Source organism: Copadichromis virginalis, linkage group LG8 (genome assembly GCF_057382275.1).
Source record: "Copadichromis virginalis isolate Kocher_CV1m ecotype Utaka linkage group LG8, C_Virginalis_male_GT1.1, whole genome shotgun sequence".
Taxonomy (NCBI): Eukaryota; Metazoa; Chordata; class Actinopteri; order Cichliformes; family Cichlidae; genus Copadichromis; species Copadichromis virginalis.
In genome coordinates this window covers 288,115-314,615 of record NC_140625.1, presented here as the reverse complement: position 1 = coordinate 314,615, position 26,501 = coordinate 288,115, and the positions used below count along the sequence as shown (strand labels likewise).

The window sequence follows — 26,501 nt, the reverse complement described above, 5'->3', positions numbered from 1 at the left end:
CGTATCATTAAGGATGCATTAAATACAATCGGGTCCTGTATCTTATTTTTAATGAACTCATCACTGTCATCTGGCTGTGTTCCGACTGTCTTTAAACATGCAGTCGTGCAACCTGTTACCAAGAAAAGCAGCCTTGATCATAACATTCGATCTGATTTCTAAACTCCCTTTCATGTCAAAAACTTTAGAGAAAATAGTGCTTCAGCAACTACAGACCTATTTAGAGATAAACGGTATAAGTGATAAATTCCAGTCTGGATTTAAACCGCGTCACAGCACCGAAACTGCCCTATTAAGAGTTTTCAATGACCTTCTTCTCATCGCTGACTCTGGGCGCACTGCGGTCTCAGTTCTATTAGATCTGACGTCACCTTTGACACGGTTGACCATGATATTCTTTTGGCAAGGTTAGAACAAGTAGTAGGCCTTAAAGGAAAAGTTCTCTCATGGTTTAAATCATATTTCTCTGAGAGGTCGTTCTCTGTCATGATGGGAAAATATTCCTCTTCTTCTGCCCCTCTTTGCTGTGGAGTGCCCCAGGGCTCGGTCCTGTGTTGTTCTCCCTGTACATGCTGCCCTTGGGCTCCATTTTTGAAAAACATAATGTCTCTTTTCACTGCTATGCTGATGATATTCAAATCTACCTCCACCTGACTGGGGATGTTTCATCTTCACTACATCCTCTGTTTGATTGTCTGAGGGATGTGAAAGACTGGTTATCACGTAACTCTCTTACTTTAAATGAAAAGAAGACAGAAATTATTGTTTTTGATAGAAATATGCCTCTGAGACAACTGACTGGCACACTCGGGCCTGTTGCTAACCACCTCACTGATGCTGCTAGGAATCTTGGAGTTTTCATGGATAGTTCCTTCAAACTAGATAAACAGGTGTCTACTGTGGTAAAAACCAGCTTCCACCAACTACGCCAAATTTCTAAGGCTAAACCTTATATACCACACAAAGATCTGGAGAAACTCATTCATGCTTTCATCACTTCAAGACTAGATTATTGTAATTCTCTTTACTTGGGCCTCCAATCTTCCCTCCTCCAGCGATTGCAGCTGGTCCAAAATGCCGCAGCAAGTCTCTTAACCGGCACTAGAAAGTATGATACTATCACTCCTGTTCTGGCCAACTTACATTGGCTTCCTATTAAATATCGAATTGATTTTAAAATGTTATTGTTTACTTATAAAATCCTAAATAATATGGCACCTGATTACTGATCTCCTCTGTCTGTATAGCCCTCAGATCATCGGGCCAACTGCTCTTAGTGCAACCTGGTCTCGGCTGAAGACCAGAGGAGGCTGTGCCTTTGCCATTGCCGCACCCAAATTATGGAATAATCTTCCTCTCGACATTCACGCATCAGATTCTATTGAATCTTTTAAATCACGTCTAAAAACGTACTTGTTTAACCTGGCATTCGAGGCTAATTAGGGTAATTTACATCTGGCTCTGCATTTAGATTATGTAATTATTTTATATCTGTAATTTATATTTTATATTGTGATTTTTATCTGTATCATGGTTTTACTGGAAAGCACTTTGGTGTACTTCGGTCTTTAAATGTGCTACATAAATAAATTTGATTTTTTGTTTTGGATTTGATTTGAATATCTGGTACCTGGATTTTGTTTCACATGGGCACCTTGAACAAATTGGAAGTGCTTCATGTTAAATCTCCTTCAAGTGTTAGAAATGCAACTTTGAACGAACTTTGAATTGATCCATAAAGTATAGTACAGCTAGTATAAAACAATCTATTCCCTGGAGTTTAGAAGTTTTATTTATGTAAAGTGTGCCGAGTGTAGCTGCTAGGTGTGGCCCCAAAGAAGTTTCCAGGTTCACTATATAAACACCAGTCAGCTGGTGTTCCTGGTTAGCAGTGACTGGCATCAAGTTCAGAGTTACATGTAGTTTACTGTAGCACTGAAAGTGAGGCCAGAACACAACATTTTTACACCTTGCAGATGGGCCTGAATTATGCTCCCTTGCTAACAAACTCACAGACAGCTGCAGAGACCTTAGTTGTTCTTAATTTCCTACCTTCCTCTAAGCAGGCATCCGTACTGAAGGTAATATTCACCCTGCACTCAGATCCCAGTGGACTCTAATTTCCAACCATTACAACTCTATTTTTAGAGCAGTTTAAAAAACACAACGTAGTTGACCAAAGTTATTTCCAGACAGCAAGAAAATATAAAACAGGTATTAAACAATAATGAAAACTAAATAATAGTAAAACAAAATAAGAATAATAGACAATAAAATAAAACTAGAATAAACAAACTCCACACAGAAAGGCCCTGGCCAGGATGTTGTGAGGCAACAGTGCTAACCACTGTGCCACTGTTTATAAAGCTAACAGGACATTCAACATTCAACAGCAGAGATAAAAATGAAACCTTGGCTTCAAAAGCAAATGGAGTCAAGAAACACACCGAAACAATTTGCATGAAAAAACTGGGATTTCCATGATGTAGTTTTTCTTCTTCTTCAGTCACCTCTTTCACTCACTCACATCTCTCTTCATTTAATTATTAGTTATTATAAATGTCTGGCTCTGTCTTTGTGCTTCCTCCCCTAACCCCAACCGGCTGTGCCGCCCCTCCCTGAGCCTGGTCCTGCTGGAGGTTTCTTCCTGTTAAAGGGAGTTTTTCCCTTCCATTGTTGCCAAGGTAAAGACTGATTGCAGGGTCTTTACTTTACAGTACAGCATCTTGAGGCATCTGCTGTTGTGATTTGGTGCTGTATAAATAAAGGTGAGCTGAATTGCAGTATTCTGGCCTTAGCTTTCATATGCAGTGGATGTTACGTCATCCTTGGTCTCACAGCTTTCCCGCAGATAAAAGTATCTGTTGCTCAAGTTTGAATGTAATTATGGTCTGTGAATGTTTTCATTAGCAACAGTTCCAGATTGTATATTAAAGATAGCTTTCATGTCTGAAAAGTGAAGCCAAAGCAAAAGTGCTGAGTTGCAGACTTGTCAAGTCTTGAGCCAGTTAGCCTGCAGTGTCCCCCTGTGCCACAGTAAGGTCCGCCTATCCTGTAATGTCCCGTTTCAAAGAGCTAAAATGGAAACAAAATGCTCACAATGGGAATACCTCATAGGTGATGTCATGGTGGCTACATCAATCTTTTATATTCAGTCTATGGCAGAACCACAAGCTTAGAGTTGTGGGACTTCTGAAGGCAAACATTAGCATGCATTGTATCGCCATTCTGCCTGTAGCTTAGCAGCAAAGTGTTATAAATCCAGGCAGGGATACTCACCGACATTGATGCATGATCATTGTTGTTATTCTGAGCAGAGAACCCCCAAACCAACCAAAAATGGAAGAAGGAGAGGGAAAGAGGGAAAGGACAGGAAAAGAAATGTGGCAACAATAAATGGACAGCTAGAGATATCTTGCATGCTTGACATGTCAAATTAATCAAGGAGTAAAAAATTCAGTTACAAAGCTGTGCATTACAGAAGGTGTGGATGGAGACACAGCAGGAGATAATAAGGAGAAATAGTTGCACATGCAGGTGAGAAGGGCAGGTACAGCCAACAGACCAATCAGGCTGTGAGCTCAAATAACAGTTTCTGATCAAATCCTTTACACTTTGCTATCTAATGTGCTCCGTTGGGTTGGAGATGATGTCAGTTTGCAAAAACATTGCACAAGCCAGTAACAGCACATCATGCAGAAATCAGCACTGCAACGTGTACATAGCTCAACGTGATATCCACAGTATAAACCTTTTTCAGACAGCACCTACAATCTGACAGAAATGCTATGAGGGCGTAAAAAACAACAGAGTGATGGTGGGAAGTCAGGGAAGGAAAACAAACAAACAAAAATAATCATGCGTTCGTATTATCAACAAAAGATCAACCTCACAGCACGCCATACAGCTAGTGTGTGAACAGAAAGGACAACAACAACACAACCCCACACTGTTCATGTTCCACAGCTCCCAGACAGAGGTGCTGAGCTAACGTGTAGAGGTTGGAGGCGGCTCACACTCACCGGGAGGTGTGTGAACACCTGGAAGGTAGATCGTAGGAAGTTGATCAGGTCCATGAGATACCCTGAGGCGCGGCCGTCAGACTCGGCCATGCCCCATTCGTAGTCTGCTAGCTGGATGAACTCATCGATCTTCTGGTTCAGTTTGGTATAAATCTCTCCCTCTGCAGCATGACGAGCATCCTGGAACAATGTTTTCACAAGAGTTAATGGGAGCAAATATTATTGTTCTTCCTACACGCATTCATTTTTGGAATGGAGACACAGATCTTCAACTTCTGCCACTTCATTAAGTACACCCGTTTAACATCTCATTAATCTGCCAATCACATGGCAGCAACTGAATGTAATCAGGGATGGAAGCAGAGACGACCTGCTGAAGAACTGAGCATCAGAACGATGAACAAAGGTGTTTCTGAACGTGGCTGGCCTTGTCTCAATAACTGCTGATTTACTGGGATTCTCTTATATCAGTTTCTAGACTAAAAAAGTGAATCTGTTCACCGGATGAAAATGCAAGAAGTCAGAAAAGAATGGCCAGACTGCTCAGAGGTAAGAAAGCTAACAGTAAACTCATCACAACCGAGGTATGAAGAAGGTGACTGCTAAAGGCACAAATCACCTTGAAGGTCGACAGTCCGTAGAGTCTTGTGGTGTGAACTGTTTCTGGGGAGACGTTGGTGATGTTTGTTATGAATTCCTCCAGATACCTGCAGGCCTGCTCCAGGTGGGTGGTATTAATGATGATCTGTACCAGCTACAGAGACAAGGTTACAGTTGTAGCCTGAATCCTGAATGCTTTTCACGACTGTGTGTGTGTGAGCAGTTCTAACCTCGGTCAGTCCTATGTGAGGTTTCTTGATAAGGTTTTGCAGACAACTGCTGAGAGTTCTTGTCAGCAACAGGTTGGTAGATTTTCGCAACATGTCATCAATCTCTGTTGAACTGGACACACAACAAACTTGACAGTTGCAAAGTGAAGAGACGGCAGTCCGGGGAGATTAGATATGTATAAGTGTTCGTGTGGCGAGTGAACACAGAGTAGTGTACCTGCGGTGTAGTGACTCGGAGAACTTGAGGCTGGCGTAAATGAACTCTTTGACCTGGGTGTAGATCTGAGGGACAGACTGGGACATTGGCAGCTTCTTAGGAAAGTCCTGCTGCTTATGCACACAGAAAAACTGTATTAATATTCATCCAACACTAGTTGTCTTTTAGGAAATCTTTCTTTTACGTGGATGCAACCGTGGCAGATTGGGGAGACGGTGGTACTTGAACACATTACCTTCTCTATCTCAGCATCGTGGAAGGGAAAGCGGCTGACAACCAGTTTATATTCCTCCTCTGTCTCCACTGGGATGGGACTGTAGTTGTCCAGTTCAAAGATCTCTCTATGGGAACACAGATCAGAGTTATCTTTGGTCTCCACTGTTTGTTCAGTTCAGTTTAATGTCGTCTCAGTGCCATTTTCAGCATCAATGATGTGAAAAAAAGAACAACTTCCCTCACACGGTGCTGATGCTTTGCTGAAACAGTACGAACAAAGCTGATTCTGGTTTTAGTTGTGTGTTTTTAGCTGCTCTGCTTTGTTCAAACAAAATATGCAGGCTGCATACAGACGGGGATGTCACAGCAGAAAGCCTTACCGCAAACACAATTGTTATTGTCAAATTGTCATTTGTGTTTCTGCACGTCCTACTGTGGCAGACGCCACACGTGAGTGAAGCCCACCTGAAAACCAGTGCCCATTTCTTCAGCAGGGTTTCGTTGTACTGGTCTCTAACCTCAAACAGCAGGTCAAACAAACGGTTTACCGGGAAGCCGAACCCCTGCACAAACATCACACAGTCAGAAAACACGTTTTCACACGGCAGAGTCACAAACAAGTCAAGTCCCACTCTTAACCAACCTGTAGTGTGTCAGCAAAGATGACTATGAGATTCTTCAGCTCCAGCACCAAGTCTGGGTCGTCACAGTATGACTGCAGAAAGAGAGTCATCACCACACACTGGTCTAACGTCGCATTACCTGCTTTGCTTCCTAAATCTATGTTCATGTGAGTCTTTGCAGTCCTCTGAAAACTGAGCACCCTGTCATTCAAAAGCGTGTCCGACCACCTTTAGCAGTAACTGAACTTGTAATTGTGAGAAGTTCTCATGTTGACAACATTGTTTCAGTTCACTGAGCTCTGTTTAGGCGTAGCACACTTCAGATTCTTTTTCTTTCCTGACACTCTGCAGCACATTTGCTTATGTGCTTAGGATCATCGTCCTGCTCCATGACCCACTTTGGGCCTTTGAATACATATGAAGTAACTGCACTGTATACTGTGTAGAGTTTTAACTAGGTATATTTTTATAGGAAGTCTGCCTACATGACAAACAAGTTAAGCCAGTGCATTAACAAAGGCCCTCGTTTTTCCAGAGAGTAGGGCGATTTATCACCCTGAGAGCAGCACAGCTGTATATGAACACAGCCTGAGACTGGACACTCAGCACTCAGACTTGTTGTCTATTGAAAGCATATTGTATTTATTTAACCCGCACTGGGAGAATTTTACTCATTAAGTATATCATCTGCATGTCTTAGTTTTGCTTTTTTTTTAAACAATCTGATGCAGCCTTGTTACTTTTAGCTGACCATGCACTCGCTGTAAGTGCAGGAGCCCGACAATGTGGACTTGCTTTTGTCAGAGCACAGCAGAGGGGCACAGAGGACACCAGGTCTTTGTTAGTCTTCTCACCCATGCTGTGCGGCCTATTCTCCAGCCTGTTAGCATAATCCTCGGGGTCATTTACAACTGACAGGGCTCCAGCGGGCAGGAATATGCCTTCTTTATCTGCTGTTATTGTTGCAATCTGTCTCTCATTAAGGTCACAATGGCCTCCTCTTTGCCTGCATGTGTATGTGTGTTTTGACCTCTGCTCTTAATAGTGACATCATTAGTGTGTTTGTGGGTGTGCTGACCTGTGAGGGGTGTATCATCCACTGAATGAAGGAACTATCATTTCTATTAACTCTCAACAGCATCTTTTCCATTCACAGTCAATGCCCTGCAGACATTAGAAGTGTGTGTGTGTGTGTGTGTGTGTGTGTGTGTGTGTGTGTGTGTGTGTGTGTGTGTGTGTGTGTGTGTGTGCTCCTACAGAGTGTGTCCGGAGTACAGCGATGATCTTGGACAGCGCCATGTTCCACAGTTCATCAGTATAAGCTCTGGTCACCAGCCCTTGAGTGGCATGGAGGATATGGTCCTCTACAACAAAGAACCTGACCACACACACACACACACACACACACACACACACACACACACACACACACACACACACACACACACACAGATTTAGGTTCACAGTGAAACAAAACAGCCAGATGAGCATTTGAAAGGAACATCTTACCCCACAATCTGATTGAAGTATCTTCTGTAGCCTTCCACTGTCTCATGCTAAACACACACAAATAGACACAAAGCCATGTTAATACAGATGCAAACGTAACAGTCACCAGTAAGGCAAATATTGAAATAGGAGGGAGAAAAAATAAGTTAAAAGTTGTATTTCTGCAGCTCTTGTCTGACATGGCTTTTGCTTTGTGACTTCATCCCAGGAACCACCGAGGCTCAAGCCTGCTGGGACCTGGAAGCTGATGAACCAGCACCACTCTCCATAGTAAAGATATGGACTGAGATGGTGCCGCCTATCTGTGCACCGAGCATGCTGGTGGTAGCATCTTGCTCTGGGGCTGTTTTGCTTTTTCCTGATGTTATCCTAAAACTTTAAAACATCCTTTATAACTTTTTAAATACAAAGTACAGCTGTTTATTTCCCCCCTGAAAAAACAGTAACAGTCATGGTTTTCTAAGCTTTGCCAGAGCTGGATCGCAGCTGCTGTACGATCTGTGAGTAATCTATTTAGTCATAGTAAGAAATACACAGGTTCTAGGAAAAATTAATACAAGGCAGACTGTGTTTAGTGCCATGTAGTCACAATGAAAGGCCCACTGAAAACCCCCCGAGCGCTTGTCTGAATTTCATTCATATGCTTTACACGTATGTTTAAGCGCTTGTGTTGCTCACCATGTTAGCCTGCGGCTGCAGAACTAGCCGGGCCTGTTTTTTCCTCTGTTTCCTGTAGTAGTTCTCAAATGTTTCTCGGTCACCCTGCACACACACAGAATACAGACATAGATCAATTAACTATGATACATGATGTTACAAACCAGAACACTCAGGTACTATCAAATCCCAGACTGTCCTGGTCCTGGGTCTGGAGACTCGGTGGCTTTTAGTTTGTATTTCTTGCTTCTTTAGTGTTTTGGTGATTTCTAGTTGTTGTGTTTTGTTGTTAGGTCCCTTGTGTTACCTACAGTCATCCTTGTCTCTATGTTCACGTATTTCCTGTTTTACTTTGACAGTCCCGTGTCCTGTTAGCGTTTATAGCTTTGCTCTCCTCCCCGTCTCGTCATGCCTGATTAGTCTCGGCTGCGTTCCCCTCCTGTTTCCTATTTCCTCATTATCCTCTGTGTATGTATGGCGTGTGTTTTCCTTTGTTCTGTCAGGTTTCATGTAGTCGTCCTTTGCTTTTGTTTGTTGTTGTGTTCGCTAAAATAAAGGCTCGCTTTCTATTCAACATCCACCTTCATCTTCGTTGTCTGCGTTTGGGTCCACACTTCACCTTCCTGTGTCTGAATCCCCGTCCTTTTTACCTGCTCTGGGCTTCATGGGGCTTAGGTAATAAACAGATCTTAGGTGACCCAGAGAGGAGAGCTGAGACTCTGATGTAATCACAAGCATTGGAGCTGATCATGAAACAGCTGTGCTGTATTTCAGGGGTAACGTTGGATGTTAGCACTATAACCTTGATTCCACTTAATTAGCATAGCTGTCATTAGATAATCAAAATCCAATGAACAGAGAAATAAGGCAGACCAATGGATAGCATTAGTTATTAGCTTTCGCCACAGACACCTACCAACACAGTATAGATGTGTAGACACCTGTAGACGGGCGAGAAGTCCACCAGATCCTGAGCTGTAAGAATCTGTAAGAACACAAATGGAATGTTTTTAACTGCTTCTTCATATGCTGGTTATTTGGTCATGGTAAATGGACTCGTTCCTGCTCTGAGCACTCAAAGTGATTTACACAGTGCCTCATTCAGCCATTCACAGAAGCACGTTTTGCTATGTGCTTTCTATTTAACATAGAGCTTCACATACATTCATACTCTGATGGATGCATTGGAGAGCAACTGGGAATCATTATGGCACGCAGACTTGAGCAGCCAGGGATCGAACCACGAACCTTAGCAGGTGACCTGCTTACAAAACTGTCTTATGTAATTATAGAAACTTAGTTACAGAATTCCTGATTATGCAGCATGACAAATGGATCACTCTGTAACTAATGACATTTGTTATGTCTGATGAAAATATAATAACAGAAAACTAGAGAAGAAGGAAGAACGATTGAGCAGCCAGGCAGCAGAATCTCAGGCGTTCACCTGTGGGTTAGCCTCACATGGAGCAGAGCTGCACATCACAGCAGTACGAAGGAAAATTAACAGTAAAAAAAAAAAGAGGGTCGATGCACTGTTACCTGCTGAATTTAAAAATTATATAAGTATATACATGTACCTGAGTTTGTTTTGTTAGATGAATCTGCTTTTATTTGGTAAGTAAAGGTGGACGTACTCAAGTTTATTATTTGTATCTCTGTCCAGAAGCAAAGCACTTTACTTTCAGTCGTTTAAGGAAAAGACGATCCTGTAACAGTGGAAACTTTCATAATCTCTTCTTTTATGAAAAAAAAAGATTTGCATTGGAAAAAAGTTAATTTTGTATCTTTATGCTGTCAGCCATGGTTCTTTAAAAGACATCAGTATCTGATCATCACCGCCACGTCAGCTACACACACGTCTTATCTCACCTCTTCATCAGCCTCATCATCTCCAGTGTCATCATCCATCAGCAGGCCGTTGGGAGTGTGAGCATGAGTTCGCTCATTGAGAGAGTACACGGGCTTGATGTAGTGGCCCATACTGGCCTGCTTGGCTACTGCACTGTTAAAGGTCCTATGCTGCTGTGCCTGAAGACAAAAACACACACGTCAGCAATTTGACTTATTTTTTCCCTGCTATGACCTGAATTATTTAAAAAGGAAAAAGCTCTATACCTGTCTCATGGCAGTCTCTCCAACCTTGTCTGAATGCTTTCGAATGCTCTCCAGGAAGTCTTTGAGGTCTGACATGGAGATGTCTTTGATCTCCTCTCTCAGTCTGGGCAGATTTTCAGCCATGATCTGACAGAACCTGTACTGACTGACCCTGCAAGGGATACATCAGAACTATGAAAAAAGAAAAGCAGTCCGATCCAACATTCATTCAAAAAATCAATAAAGAAATACATTTTAAAAAGCAGTGCAGTGCAACAGCTGGCAGACTAACAGTCTGACACCTGTTAGCTTCTCATGTCGAGCCAACATTACTGTGACATTCTTTCAGCAGCCTTCGTCTGATCCTACCTTGGGATATAGACCTTCTCCAACTGCTCCATGGTTTTTAGTGCGGCATAATATCTGTAGACGTAAACAGCACAGCATTAGTAATAACAACTCCGAACTACTGCTACTTATTAGAACCATTTAACATTAAATCTTCAAATGGACTTGGAAACTTAGTAGCAACACAAGGAATGATTAAACTAAGAAAACACTGTTTCTGTTGTCAAATGAATACACAGTAAGAAAGCCTCAGATCCTCCAGCTACACCTGGGGGACCCCCGGTGCTTTCAGGCCATCTGAACTATATACTGTAACCCCTCCACTGAGCCCAGGGCCAACAGTAAATGTCTGAGGGAAACACCCATCCCAATATAATGATAGTAAATAATAAATAACAACAAAGTATGACCTATATCTGCATGTACATACACTGTACATCTATATTTGGTATTTTCTTTTTATTGTCTATTCTGTAACCACAAAGTATTTGTGTTTTTTTAATTCTGGGCACAAATGACAAGAGTTCAGTGAACGGTCAGCGTGCTGAGCTCCCATTATGATGCTGATAAGCATGATCTAATTGATCTAATGGATCTAATTGGTGGTTCAAACTGTATTGTACACAAATGAACAGAAGACACTCATCAACTGTAAACGCTGTCAGGAGGAAGGAGAAAGTGCCAGGACGACAGCTTTCAGCACTGATGGCGTGTGTGCGTACGTGCCGTCGGGTGCAGCAAATTAAAATCGTTTTGAATCAGGAAATCTTTTTTTTAAACCCACCCCTGCTAAGCCGTGACAGAGCAGCAGCAAGGGGGGCCTTCCTGTGAGCAAGGGCACTTCCTTCCAGTCTCTTAATTGGTACATGGTAATGAACAAGAAAGGGTCAATATTTCCTGTCCAAAGTGAACACCCCTCCCCTCTTTACAGAGACAGGCTTGTAAAGTTTAGACAAGCTAGCAGAACATGAGCTGAAAAGTCGGTGAGATTTTAAACTGGAAAGAGAAATTAGAAATGTTCAGAATTAACAATAAAGGATGACTTCCTGAATCTTATTTTGGAAGGTTCAGGCTTGGTTTCGGCATGGTGTTGGCAGGGTGTCGCAGACAGGAAGTGACAGAGAGAGAAAAGGAATGCAAATACAACAACATGTCAATTAATCAGTCGATAATCACATGTTTAATTTGCTGGCAAGAAGGTCACAGTTACAAGCTAGCTAACTTGTTACAGTTTTAAGGCTTCCCAGATTGATTTATGATAACAAACTCAACTTTTGAGAGTCTTTATAAACTCTAAACTTATTCCAGGCCACACTGTCACTACGTATGCAAGAATGAATGTAAAGCTGACTATTTCCTACATCTTGGCAGCCCAGTTTTAACCAGTTAGCATGTCATGTGATCATATGTCACTGTCACAGGGTCTCTGCTGGTAACATAAAAGCTGACGCACCACGATGTCCCCGTCTGACCATAACTGAGACGTCAGTCCACCTCTAACCCACAGCAGGTGTGTACACCCTGTGCTCTGACAGGCTGCTAACAAAAAGGAACTACTACATCCTGCATTGATAACATCTTTTTCTGACATGTCTTTATCTTTATTTATTTATCTTTACCAGTGACACATCAGGTGAAACTACAACACACAGCTGTGTTTAAATGATTGGACCATGATGTATCGAGTTGATTGTATTTATCGCTCTCTACTTGTGATTTTATTGCCAAAGAAAGACTTAAAACTGTAAACAAGGTCACACTGTGGTGAAATGCTTTATGATGGTTACCTTTTGGATTCCAGCTGCTCCTTTAACTTGCTGTACATTTCTAGCACTGCAAAGGGAGCAATGACAGGAAGCAGGATTAGTTTGATAGTTCACACATTTCAGTCAGTTTTGCTCATCACACATCACATTTACAGTGATAACATGTTTAGTTACCAGTAGGCTCCACTGCACTGCAGACCTCCACACTGTTGCAGCAGCTTAGGTGCTATACAAGTTCCAATATTACACATGCCAGATAAAAGCATGCATAAATAATTTTTACTTGATACCCAAAAACTAAGGTTATAATCAGCTTCTTCAGCTTATGACGCTGGGAAGGCTGGAGGCAGTCACAGGACGCAAGATTAAAGTCTAAACAAACTGACTCAGTATCCACACACTGATAAAGAGTCAGTGAGGAATTTTACAAAACTCACCACAGTGGATTATAAACTACAGATGTGACTGAAGTGCAGATTTTTAGCTTTACTTCAAGGAGTCTAAAACTAAGTATTGAATTAACTGCTTATGAGTTAAAGCCATTTTTATCTATATTCTCTCATTTTCAGAGGATCAAATGTAACTGAACTAGGGCTGCAACGATTCATCAAGTAATTTAAATAATTATATGATTATAAAAATTTCTTGACACAATTCTTTGCTTTGATGCTTCGTTTAACGCACAGCTCTGTAGCGTGCCACTGTCACCACAGAACTGAAAACAGACCTGCAAAACAAACGTTTTTAGAAGCAGCGTACAAATAAACCCTTTTACATAGAGAAAAATCTGCAGTAATCCTCCAGAAGTTGAATTAAAATATGCAGATGAACTGATTACTTAGTCTGACACCAAGTTTAAATGTTACAGCTTGCTGCATAAGCTAACGAACGGTATTTTACATGGAAGTGATACCTGCAGCGAACAGGGGTGAGTCTAAAGGGGGGCATGGGGGGTACTAGACCATGTTCATTTTAAGACTTCCATAATATTTTTCAGATTGAATTTGAAATATTTTGTTTTAATTAACAGCATTAATATTTAAAAATAAAAGCATTTTTACAAGCCAAGAGAAATGTAAATGGGCCACTAACACTCAGAGTTTATGCCTTGGTTTAGGTTTCATATATATCTCATATTATTGACTTTGACAGATGATGTATGTAGTAAAAGTTCACAACATGACTCATTAATGAGAGAAAAGTATTTCTTATCTGATTACTTGATTAATCGATAGAATAATCAATAGATTATGCAATTACTAAAATAATCAATAGCTTCAACAAGCAATAAGCAGCCTGAGTTGATTCTAAATGTTTTTTGGTAGATGTTCACTGAACTCATTCACTAATATTTGGATATAAATATTTTATCCTGCACAAAAAACAACCGCGTATTCATGGAATGTGCACTGACCTATATTATTCTAACATTGCATGCATGTTATTAAAGACAAAATCTAAACCAGCAGGCTTATGCAATCTGCATCCAGTCTGCATTCACTACATCCAGTCTGCATTCAATCTGCATCCAGTCTGTATTCAATCTGCATCCAGTCTGCATTCAATCTGCATCCAGTCTGCATTCAATCTGCATCCAGTCTGCATTCAGTCTGCATTCAATCTGCATCCAGTCTGCATTCAGTCTGCATTCAATCTGCATCCAGTCTGCATTCAGCCTGCATTCAATCTGCATCCAGTCTGCATTCAGTCTGCATCCAGTCTGCATTCAATCTGCATCCAGTCTGCATTCAATCTGCATCCAGTCTGCATCCAGTCTGCATTCAGTCTGCATCCAGTCTGCATTCAGTCTGCATCCAGTCTGCATTCAGTCTGCATTCAGTCTGCGTTCAATCTGCATCCAGTCTGCATTCAATCTGCATCCAGTCTGCATTCAGTCTGCATCCAGTCTGCATTCAATCTGCATCCAGTCTGAATTCAGTCTGCATCCAGTCTTCATTCAATCTGCAACCAGTCTGCATTCAGTCTGCATTCAATCTGCATCTAGTCTGCATCCAATCTGCATTCAGTCTGCATCCGGTCTGCATTCAATCTGCATCCAGTCTGCATTCACTGCATCCAGTCTGCATTCACTGCATCCAGTCTGCATTCAATCTGCATTCACTGCATTCAATATGCATCCAGTCTGCATCCAGTCTGCATCCAGTCTGCATTCAATCTGCATCCAGTCTGCATCCAGTCTGCATTCACTGCATTCAATCTGCATCCAGTCTGCATCCAATCTGCATCCAGTCTGCATTCAATCTGCAACCAGTCTGCATTCAGTCTGCATTCAATCTGCATTCAGTCTGCATGCAGTCTGCATTCAATCTGCATTCAATCTGCATTCAGTCTGCATCCAGTCTTCATTCAATCTGCATCCAGTCTGCATCATGCCACATCTCCATTCCTTTATATAAGGAATCACATGTAGCAGTGGAAACAGTGTTGTGACAGCTCATACTCAAACTATGATATATATATATATATATATATATATATATATATATATATATATATATATATATATATATATATATATATATATTAGGGGTGCAACGATATTCGTATCGATATTGAACCGTTCGATACAGTGCTTTCGGTTCGGTACGCATATGTATCGAACAATACAACATTTGTAATTTATTTTATCAACTTTCCTTCTGACGATGCTGTCTGTGTTGAGCGCTCAGTGAATCTGCGTTCGACTACTCCGCCTAGGCTGCACTGTCGAGCGCAGATCCACTGAGCGCTCAACACAGACAGCATCGTCAGAAGGAAGAGCGCAGGGCAAGCTAGCAAGACAGAAGTTAAGCTCTCCTTGCAACATGGACCTCCCCCACCCTCATTCAGATCTGGCGTTTGGAATTATTTTGGTTTTCATGTGACGTATGACCCTGAAGGTAAGCGAGTCATGGACTAAAGTAAAACAGTGTGTTGGATGTGCCACGCAATGCTCAATTACATGGGTGGGAGCTAGTGTGTTAGCGCAGTTAGCTCGTTAACGTGTTGGCCGTCTAGCCCCATGCACGGGGCGATCGGCGGTAGCTCGTTAACGGAGATTTGCCGTGTTGTGGCGTTAAGGTCATTTCAACGAGATTAACCTGAAAGCACTAGTGGGAACACAACGAATATGACTGCACATTTACGCCGACATCATCCTAGTGCAAAGACAAAAACAACAAGCATGCTACTAACTTTAGCCGAGTCATTTAGACAGCTGTTAGCACATGATTCTCCTTATGCTGCTGAGAATATAGCCCAGAAGAAGCGGATAGTATAGCTTTTATTTTGGAAAGAGACATTTCTCTGTAATAAACTCTCTTTTCCAAAGATGAGTGATTCCTCAATCAGATACAGGGCTTGCAATATCGCTAGCCTGACGTCCTGGAGCTAGCGACTTTTTCAGTTGGGCTACCAAAATCTATCTCTTCCCTGCCCGTCGGGCTATTGTAGGAAGAAAAATATATATCAATGCTTTTGCATTCTTTCAGAAATGTAGCTGGGTAATTATGTCATTGGCATCGGTGAGCCACTGTCAATATGTGACATATTGAAGTCGCGTTTGAATTTGCGCTTGTTTTTTTGCTTTCACTTTGCAATCACGCGAACTGTGTATAGAGAGCGACAGCACTGATCTGTGAGTGATGATAATTTGTGCACCAATTCCTCTGACATCGTCTTATTAATCGTTAGCTTACTATGCAAAAATGACAAGTGAAATCTCCCGCAGCAAGCTTAAACATGTGAGAGGTTGATCGCGCAGAGAATCGCTGAGCTTATGTGAGTGAGTGTGTAAAAGCAGCAGGATATATATTTTAGTTCTGCTGAGCCAAATAAGACAGGTCAGGGTGAAGAAGTGACAGCCAAAGAAAAGCTTACCACAAAACGGAGAAGTTATGATAAATCAGACTATAAGGCAAAAAGAAAGTGCAGCTTTATGGTTTCATGGACAAAATAATTTCTGTGGCTGCAATATGACGAGCTAAATAACCAGGGCTGCACATAAGTGTCCGCAGGTGCGCATTCGCTGTCAAAATAAAAAACGCGCACAAGGGTTAGGGTTAAATTTAAAAACTGTACTTTTGAGTTAAAATATATATTTATAATTTTAATAAATGACAAATTAAAAAGGCATGAACATTTTTTTGTATCGAAAAAATATCGAACCGTGACACCAAAGTATCGAACCGAACCGAACCGAACCGTGAATTTTGTGTATCGTTGCACCCCTAATATATATATATAAAGACTCCTGAGGTCAGCCAGCTGGATAACACTGTTCAAAACTGAACAACAAAATCTTTCTCACTGAAGCAGAGGCAGCATTAGTACCTGGTATACAGAGTTGGAGTTTCTCCACAGTGGTCGCCATGTTCCTCTGCTGGACCCGACAGCGAATCACCTCCTCTGTCTGAGCTGTCACCTGTGGGAGAGAACGCAGTGTTGGAGACAGTGAAAAAGAGGGCACCACTGGGATTAAGTACAGTCATGTCTTATAGGGAACTCTCTTTGCAGTAAATGTACATGCAGATTTCTTCACAGGGGAACAGCATGGACGTACCTCCCTGCCTGCATCTTGTAGTCTTCGATTAGTGTCTGTCACTTGACCCTTTGGAAAAAAGACACAAGTTTAATAATTTACATAACTTTAAATCATTTTACCATTGATCTTCCACAAGATTTTATAATTCCACATAATCCATCATGTTTAAAAGAGCTCCTCTGTACACAAACTCTGGGGAGCTACACTGGGTGACATGCTTCCTTCCTCAAGATGAGCATACATACCTCTATAATAGCCATAATACACACCATGTATGGAGGTCAAACAGCCTCACCCCAAAAACACCATACCAACAGTGAGGTTGGAGGCGGGAACATCATGGCGTGGGACTGTTTTTCTGTGTACGGCACTGGGACATTTCAAATAATTGCAGGAAGGATGAATGGAAAAATGTACCAAGACATTCTTGATAAATATCTGCTGTCATCTACGAGGATGATGAAGATGAAAGTTCATAGAAGGGGCCCACGAAGCATTCAGGATTTTAAGACTGTGCAGAATCATTCTGACCAACAAAGGCTTTTGTACAAAGTATTCAACAAATTGTAGTAAGCGTTTTTAATACTTTCTCCTCGTGTCATTTCTCATTATTACACATCATTTATGGACATCTGTTGATTGATTTCTTTGCATGAGTGGATTGGATGGCTTTTTACTGACATCCTGTGAGAATCTAACACCAATACCACCTGTAGAAATACATTTACCTAGAAAATTGGTGATATATTCAATATGCATTTTATGAATACTTCAGTGTTGGTTCTGGCATACTTGGTGTTGCATGTCTATTCTGCTCATCTCTTCTTGCCCTCTCTTTTCCCTTTCTACAGCTGCTCAGCCTTGTAATCAGCTCATTGTCCATGTCCATTAACTAGGCCGTGGAGAACTGAGCCTATCGACTGTGCACTGGGCCTTTCACGGAGTTTAATGGCTTGTGACAGGGTCTTTCTCACAGATTCAGTGACAAACCTTTCAATTCTAGCGCTTTACACATTCAGTCATCCACCCATTCACACACACAGTCACACACTGGTGATGGCAGCTACATTGTAGCCACAGCCACCCTGGGGCGCACTGACAGAGGCGAGGCTGCCGGACACTGGCGCCACCGGGCCCTCTGACCACCACCAGTAGGCAACGAGTGAAGCGTCTTGCCCAAGGACACAACGACCGAGACTGTCCGAGACGGGGGTCGAACCGGCAACCTTCCGATTACAAGGCGAACTCCCAACTCTTGAGCCACGATTGCCCGTCTATTCCTATTCCTGTGGCCACTTGATTATCCCACCAGGTATCTGACAACCAGCAGGTGTTGACTGTCTGGATCTTTTTCTTCCCATTCAGCTGAATGACATTTCAAAGTCACTGCTGTAGGTCCTAGTGATATGAATGAACAAGTGAATGCCTCATTCACTCCTGGCATATAGCTTGATGTCATCCATGTGATGAGTGGGAGATAGCTAGCATTTCCTCTATTTCGTAGTCTTGTTGATGTCCTGGCTGAGAGGGTTCATCTCTTTGAATAATCCTGCACTTCATGCTGATTGTGTAACTGGCTTGAAGTTGCCCCCATTGAATTGCTGATGAAGTTCTAGGCATTCCAGGATCCATGTGTGATGCACTGAGTTGTATGCTTTCTTATAATCAATCAAGGCAGTGCTCAGGTTCTTCAGTTTGTCAGTCTTGAATGACTGGTGTTTGGCCCCATTCAGTGTTTCTGCTTATTCCCTTCCGGGTCCTGCTCATGTTTTGAACCATGTGCCTGTTTGTCTTAGCTGCTATGATGACTGATAGGAGCTTTCATGTTTTGGGTCTGAGGAAGGTCATTGACCGGTAGTTGGATGGGTCCCTTCTGAAGATCCTTGGGTGATCACGACTGTCCAGTCTTCAATTAGCCATCCTTGGTGTGTCTAATCTTTTAGTAGCTAGTTCATTTGTGCGACACTCATGGAGAGCAGTTAGCTTCTTTAGCCAATTTCCTGACATGACTCATATCAGGAATTGATGCTGTCCAACTCTTCATACTTGAGACTTTCTTAGATGTCTGACAGTGCGATGGTAACTGAGGCCTGTTCAGGGAGGTTACTGGAGTTTGCTCTTAGCTCCACCAACCATATGTGTGTTGCATCCTTGTCCCATATAATCCTCCAGTATTGCTCTGACTCCAGCTTTGGTAGGGCTGTTCTCATATTGTTCCCCTGCCAATGAGATACTGCGAGTCTTTGCTTGGCAGTTTCCAAGGCCTCAGGTATGTCCAACTTACTGTACTTCTTAGGAGGGAATCTGAGAGTGTAGAGATGCTATCTCCTCCCTGACCTGATGTCCTGGCTCCCCTTTGCCGTAGCATTTGTGCCGTCCTTCCTAAATCTCTAGTTGTGTTAGCAGTTGCTTCTTAAGGATGTTGAAACACTGAGCTACTAGCTGTTTTGCGGTTAGTCCAGATTTTGGGTTTCGATGTATCCATAAGTCCCACATCCTCTTTATGCAACTCCATCTTCAGGGATTACTTCCATAGTAGCATCCCAACAACGCCCTGTATAATTTTGTGTTGTATTATTTAGTAATATATGAATAATTAATTGAAACACACACCAACACACAAATATAAATATGTATGCTTTGTTGTCTTGTTGTATGGTAAAGACTGCCCAAGATGTTGATTTGGTGTGGATAAGTGAAATTCTGATATTTTAGTCTGTTACTTTGTATTAATTAGCAGATATGTGTCTGTGCTTTGCACCCATACAGTTTGGGAATGCAGCTCACTAACCTTAGCTGATAACGGAGCACAGCACCACCTCTAAATATGCTCACTAGCTCCAAAACTAACATGATACCATGACATGACTAATGTGGCCAAAAGTCTAATGTTGAGTCTTAAATGCAGAGTCCACAAAAAGTAGGTGACCTCACTACATGTTAGAAGTGGGAATCACCATACATCCCACGATACGATATTATTGCAATTTTTAAAAATATTTTGCGATATTCAGATTCTGTACATAAAGGTAAACTTTATCAATATTCATTTTATCTAATATCAAAGTCTCACACTCAGTCTTTCTCTCATTTCAGTTTTATTGTTGACAAACTGAACGGTTTGTATTACAGTCTAGTCCAACTTAACTGAATGCAACCATCTGGTACAATTATAGCTATTCTGAACTATGCAATTTATGAAAACTATGGAGCCCCTTCAGCAACTGAAGAATTTGAAAGTAAATTAAAACAAAATATAATTTTACATTAAATAAAAAAGTTTTAAACGTAATTAAAATAAAACATGTCTTAAATTAAAATAAGTAAACTGTCATGTTTATTGCTGCCAAAAAACAGTTAAACACATTTGGACAGTGTCAGGATTCTTGCTCAGAAAAAGGATCAACATGCTCTGAAGTCAGAGCACCAAAACCTTTTTTGTAACAAAATATCGATTTCTGCTGTCGCTGTATCGATACATTATTAGCAAACAAAATATCACGATACTACATAGTATCGATTTTTTCCTCCACCCCTACTACATGTAGCAATCTACAGCCATTCCTTATATGCAGTGTGTGATATTTGGCAGCAAAGAAACAGGTGAAAAATAGAGACATTGACAGTTACAGCCAACAAGGAGGATGGCTTTTGGAACAGAGCTTGGGTCTCCTGGGCCAGAAACACCTGGTAAACCTAAGAGTGAGACGAAAGTTTAGAGGTAAGCCGTCCCAAAGACAGACTTCAACTTACCTGCCTGGGACTGCAGCCTCAGTGAGCTCAGCATGTTATTTGCAGTGTGCTGCAGCTCCCAGCTTTTACACATAAAGCAATACAGGGACTACTGTTCCCAGCTGCAGTCCAAGATAGTGCCTTTCAAGTCTGACTATCAGTGGGATGAGCCTGCAGGTAGCAAAAACATAAAAGGGCTAGGCCAGAGCTGGCTGTTTATCAAAACCGAAACTTTAAAATTGAAAAACTTGATTAGACCAGAGCTCTCCAACCTTTTTGCGCCACGGACCAGTTTATGTCCGACAATATTTCCACAGGCCGGCCTTTAAGGTGTCGCAGATAAATACAACAAAATAAAACCAGGACTGGTACCAAAAAAAAAAAAGATTTATTCATAACACACAGGAAAAGACCCAGAGAAACAGAGTTAACGATAAAAACGATAAAAATAATCATAGAACCGATAAAAACCCTGAAAACCATAAATTTCACACCAGAGCCTCAACTTTCGCATGTGACAATAAATAACTCCGAACCAAACCATCACGTTGGTCAGAATTTTCTAAATGAAATCCAAGAAAGAACTGGGAACGTTAGCCTGGATCTGAAGTCACAGACTGTGCTGAGGCATTTGTGATCACAGCTTCACTGAATCCAGTAGGAAGGTTTATGATTCAGATCATTGAGCACTGTCAGATTACCAATAATCCCAAAAAAACCTGCTGTAATTTTCTCTTCTTCACAAAGCAGGAGTTCACACACCCACTGTTAAATTAAAAAGCCAATGTATAATAAAAGCGAACTCTCTTACTATCACCTCTAGGTGTCGCTAGTTATGTTTAATGTAATCTCTCTTACCATCAGTTTTTCTGCATCAGCACGGACTTTGAGGAGCTCTGTGATGGCATCCACAAACCCTTGGTGGTGAAAATTGCACATCTTTTCAATCTCACGGTCATGATTCCTGATCCTGGCATCAAGCTTTTCCATGAAGCGCTTGTGGGCATTGGGTTGGTCATCATAAATAGACCTGAAAGAGGAGTAGATGGGTAACAGTTTAACAAACAGCAGAAGAAAGAGGATAAAACATGAACAGAAAAATGAAAAAACAAACAACCCTTTCTTATGTGTGTGCCAGTTTAGCTCAGTGGGTGAGCAGGCGACCACATGGCTGAAACGCAGCGGTGCGAGTCTGATCAGTGGCCCTGTGCTGCATGTGCTCAAACCCCGGTCTCTCTCCACTAACCAATAAATGCAAACTTTTCACGGTTTTAATTGAAAAATTGTACTCGTTCACTGACAAAACTCACATAAAATGATAAGACCTGCACAGCCTTCTCAGGTCAACAGAGCCGCTCATCTTTCAGCTTCTGTCTTTTTGTTCAAACGTGAGCTGAAATTACAAACAATGTTGGATTTTTACACACTGGTCATCTTGACCATATCTACATAAATAGGTGCACTGATTTGCTGCTATTCCATTTTTATTTATATCCTTAGAAGTATATATTTGTATATTATTGGAATTTAAATTCCCATCTTATCAGTCAGATGTACCAAGAGACACCTAAAGCAGAGTGTTAGTACTGTATCAAAGCTGATACAGATTAGATTCCTTCATCCTTCATGAAACATTAGGAGCCTCCCTGTAAATGCTGGCTCTGGACAAGGGCTGTGCGATATGTCCAGAATCTCATATCCCGATATAAGACATCTATCGTCCGATAACGATATAAATCACAAAAATGTAACATTTTCTGTAAAGTCTGTGAATCTCGGGCAGCTCGACTTGTGTGAAGTGTTTCCAGCTGGGCGTCGTGTAGCTGGAGTCGAGTGTTTTAACCGACGCATGAAACGATACAGTTTTAGACATAAGTTGTAACGGCGCCGTTTTCTTTGTATTTTTTACACGGCGTGCTGCGGGGAGAAGCCTGTTCTAACGTTTGAGTCTAAGGGTTATTTTTTAGCACCTGGCTTCTCTTATATACTTCTCATCGGTAGACTAAAACACAGTGGGACCAAAAACAACAGAGTGGGAGCTCAAGGTAACAATCCAAAGAAAGCACAAAGAGCTGGAGTAACAATACTGCAACAGGTGTAGAACTTTCCATTTCAGAACATACAGAATATTTCACATTTGTTTTAACGGGCAGTCAGCTTTCCTTTAATGAAATAAACGTTTCCTGATTGCTTCTTGCACTGATCAGTTTTTGTTACTGTACATGGTGAATGTAAACATGTCATACATACTTTTCTATGACATGTTTTGACAAATAAACTGAATTATTTCAGCCTTTGTATGAAAATCTAGCATGAGCACAACTGCATCATTTGTAAAAATAATTACGAGGAAGAGATCAGGAACATAACAAGGCAACTACAAAGTATTGTATGTTTCTGATCTTTCCTGAACCAGGAGTGATAATAGCCATGCAGAATGCTTCTACAAACACTTGTGAGAGAAATGTGGGGCACTCTCCGGAGCTCAGTGAAGTCGACAGGATGCCACATGTGCAACAAGTACAGCTGTGAAATTTCCTCACTAAATATTCCACAGTCAACTGTTAGAGGTATTATAATGAAGTGGAAGCAAATAGAAATGACAGCAACTCAGCCACAAAGTGGTAGGCCACGTGAAATCACAAAGGGAGGTGCATAGTGCAGAGAGGTCGATCGCTACAGACCTCTAAACTTCACTTGGTGGAGAGTTTCATGGCCGAGCAGCTACATCCCAGCCTACAATACTGGCATAACCTTCCATTTAATGGAATTACTACGCCATCTAGTGACACTGAAGAGGAATAGCATGAGTATTGTTGTGAACCTACCAGTGACTCACTCAAGTCACAACAACAGTCACCTCAAGGTGCTTTATATTGTAAGGTAGACCGTACAATAATACATACAGAGACAAACCCAACAATCATATGACCCCCTATGAGCAGCACTTTGGTGACAGTGGGAAGGAAAAACTCCCTTTTAACAGGAAGAAACCTCCAGCAGAACCAGGCTCAGGGAGGGGCGGGGCCATCTGCTGTGACCATTTGGGGTGAGAGAAGGAAGACAGGATAAAGACATGCTGTGGAAGAGACAGAGATTAAATGCAGAGAGGTGTATACACACATACTGAGTGGAAATCCGAATTACTCCATGAATTGCGAATCACCAAGACCTCAAATAATAATTGTTCTGCAAAACTACTGTCAACCTGCAGCAACATGAACTGCCATTGTTTAGAAAACCACACACCTGTGTATAAAGGCTCCCACAGTTTACACTGCACGCCAAGACAAACACCAGTCCATGACGTGCTGAGAAAGAATCTGTGTAGATAACAAACTGCAGTGAGGCAAAGATGAGAAGAGTCTCATGGAAGCCTTAAATAATGTGACAGGAAGTTACTCCAGCTCATTCTGCCAAAAACATTTTCTCACAGTTGTAGGGTTTATTATCTTTGACACATACAGTTCTTAGCTTTTAGATTTTTCCATATTTCCAATAAAAACAAGGAATACTTTGAACCTGTTTTTAATTGAATTTCCCTGGTAAATACTTCTATGCACATATGTATACTGAATCCACATTTTTGCACAGATTTGGCCTTGTAAAGATAAGATTAGTTAAGATAACCTTTATTAGTCCCAGGCTAATAGGCTGCCGACCTTTGCCAGCGCACGTGGTACTAAGCTTTTGATCAGCTGTAAAACAGCCTGTTTCAGTGTAAGCACTGTTTTCAGTAAACTGCATGCTCAAAAAGTGTTTTGTCTCACTCCCATTTCTTCTTGTTGCATGTTGAAGCTCAATCAAAAAGATCAAAATGTGATTTTTGACATTTCTTAAGTGATCTTAAACTTTTGATTGGGACTGTATGAAAGGAAAGGTGCGTAAAGCATTGTGAGGGCTCAGGTATAAAAGAACCAGTCCAGTCCAACAAGGCTATCTGACAGGACATTATATTAGTACATGTTGTGGTAAAAATTAAATAATGATCCTTAAACCCTACTGCTCAAAGTACTGCTTGCACAAAAACACCTTGATATAATGCAATATTATTTTGAAGCCACCTCACCCGGGTCTACGTTGCCTTGAGAAGTAACTGTAACAGTATTTAAACATCTGTCAAAAACTTCCCATCAGCAAATCAATCAAATATCTCTGATGGATAAAAAACTGCATTTAGCCTTTCATCCGTGACTTGTCTCCGCTGGGCTTATTTGTAAGTGTGATAAACATGTATTCAAATTAAGCTTGAAATTTATGGCATTGCAACATCGGCCATGAAGCAAAGCTGCAGCTGTGCCAAAAAAAGCAACGCAACAACGAAAATTATCTTCAGCAAAAGCAAACTGCAGTCAGATACTGATCTGGACACAGACATCCATCATTTTAAATGAAACTTGATCCATTTCATCCAAGGATTTGAATTTGATAATTGCAGCAACTGTCACAGATTCACATTTAGGTGCTTTTCTTATGAAGACCTGAGCTGTTTATCTGCTTTCCACAGAGCCAGGATAACAACAGTCTGATGGCTTTTTGCTATATTAAGTGCTACAGTTTCTTAAAAAACCATTTAGAAATTTTAATCAACAACTTTCAGTCTAATTTAATCCAAGTGATCGTGTAGGGTTTGTATCCAGCTGTCTCACTATAATGAGACTCATGCTGCTCCCCACAATACAGTGGGGCAAAAAAGTATTTAGTCAGCCACCGATTGTGCAAGTTCCCCCACTTCAAATGATGACAGAGGTCAGTAATTTGCACCAGAGGTACACTTCAACTGTGAGAGACAGAATGTGAAAAAAAAATCCATGAATCCACATGGTAGGATTTGTAAAGAATTTATTCGTAAATCAGGGTGGAAAATAAGTATTTGGTCAATAACAAAAATACAACTCAATACTTTGTAACATAACCTTTGTTGGCAATAACAGAGGTCAAACGTTTACTATAGGTCTTTACCAGGTTTGCACACACAGTAGCTGGTATTTTGGCCCATTCCTCCATGCAGATCTTCTCGAGAGCAGTGATGTTTTGGGGCTGTCCCCGAGCAACACGGACTTTCAACTCCCGCCACAGATTTTCTATGGGGTTGAAGTCTGGAGACTGGCTAGGCCACTCCAGGACTTTCAAATGCTTCTTACGGAGCCACTCCTTTGTTGCCCGGGCGGTGTGTTTTGGATCATTGTCATGTTGGAAGACCCAGCCTCGTTTCATCTTCAAAGTTCTCACTGATGGAAGGAGGTTTTGGCTCAAAATCTCACGATACATGGCCCCATTCATTCTGTCCTTAACACGGATCAGTCGTCCTGTCCCCTTGGCAGAAAAACAGCCCCATAGCATGATGTTTCCACCCCCATGCTTCACAGTAGGTATGGTGTTCTTGGGATGCAACTCAGTATTCTTCTTCCTCCAAACACGACGAGTTGAGTTTATACCAAAAAGTTCTACTTTGGTTTCATCTGACCACATGACATTCTCCCAATCCTCTGCTGTATCATCCATGTGCTCTCTGGCAAACTTCAGACGGGCCTGGACATGCACTGGCTTCAGCAGCGGAACACGTCTGGCACTGCGGGATTTGATTCCCTGCCGTTGTAGTGTGTTACTGATGGTGACCTTTGTTACTTTGGTCCCAGCTCTCTGCAGGTCATTCACCAGGTCCCCCCGTGTGGTTCTGGGATCTTTGCTCACCGTTCTCATGATCATTTTGACCCCACGGGATGAGATCTTGCGTGGAGCCCCAGATGGAGGGAGATTATCAGTGGTCTTGTATGTCTTCCATTTTCTGATGATTGCTCCCACAGTTGATTTTTTCACACCAAGCTGCTTGCCTATTGTAGATTCACTCTTCCCAGTCTGGTGCAGGTCTACAATACTTTTCCTGGTGTCCTTCGAAAGCTCTTTGGTCTTGGCCATGGCGGAGTTTGGAGTCTGACTG

At 41.6% G+C, this 26,501-nt stretch overlaps 1 protein-coding gene across 2 annotated transcripts in view; it reads right to left on the bottom strand.

Moving 5' to 3' along the window:
- Positions 1-26,501, bottom strand: part of exoc6 (exocyst complex component 6) — a 62,329-nt gene that overhangs the window by 19,005 nt on the left and 16,823 nt on the right. The window contains exons 2-20 of one of the 2 annotated variants that reach the window (XM_085465328.1): positions 21,419-21,590; positions 16,847-16,894; positions 16,618-16,708; positions 12,307-12,352; positions 10,541-10,594; positions 10,193-10,343; positions 9,947-10,105; positions 8,991-9,059; positions 8,096-8,179; positions 7,418-7,464; positions 7,166-7,286; positions 5,929-6,000; positions 5,751-5,848; positions 5,305-5,410; positions 5,070-5,179; positions 4,853-4,964; positions 4,642-4,776; positions 4,023-4,202; positions 3,280-3,309 (exon numbers count right to left, since the gene is read on the bottom strand). In XM_085465328.1, the coding sequence (XP_085321454.1) occupies positions 3,280-3,309; positions 4,023-4,202; positions 4,642-4,776; positions 4,853-4,964; positions 5,070-5,179; positions 5,305-5,410; positions 5,751-5,848; positions 5,929-6,000; positions 7,166-7,286; positions 7,418-7,464; positions 8,096-8,179; positions 8,991-9,059; positions 9,947-10,105; positions 10,193-10,343; positions 10,541-10,594; positions 12,307-12,352; positions 16,618-16,708; positions 16,847-16,894; positions 21,419-21,590 (1,885 nt within the window). The remainder of the gene's footprint in view (positions 1-3,279; positions 3,310-4,022; positions 4,203-4,641; positions 4,777-4,852; positions 4,965-5,069; positions 5,180-5,304; positions 5,411-5,750; positions 5,849-5,928; positions 6,001-7,165; positions 7,287-7,417; positions 7,465-8,095; positions 8,180-8,990; positions 9,060-9,946; positions 10,106-10,192; positions 10,344-10,540; positions 10,595-12,306; positions 12,353-16,617; positions 16,709-16,846; positions 16,895-21,418; positions 21,591-26,501) is intronic. The other variant, XM_085465329.1, reaches the window with a different exon arrangement.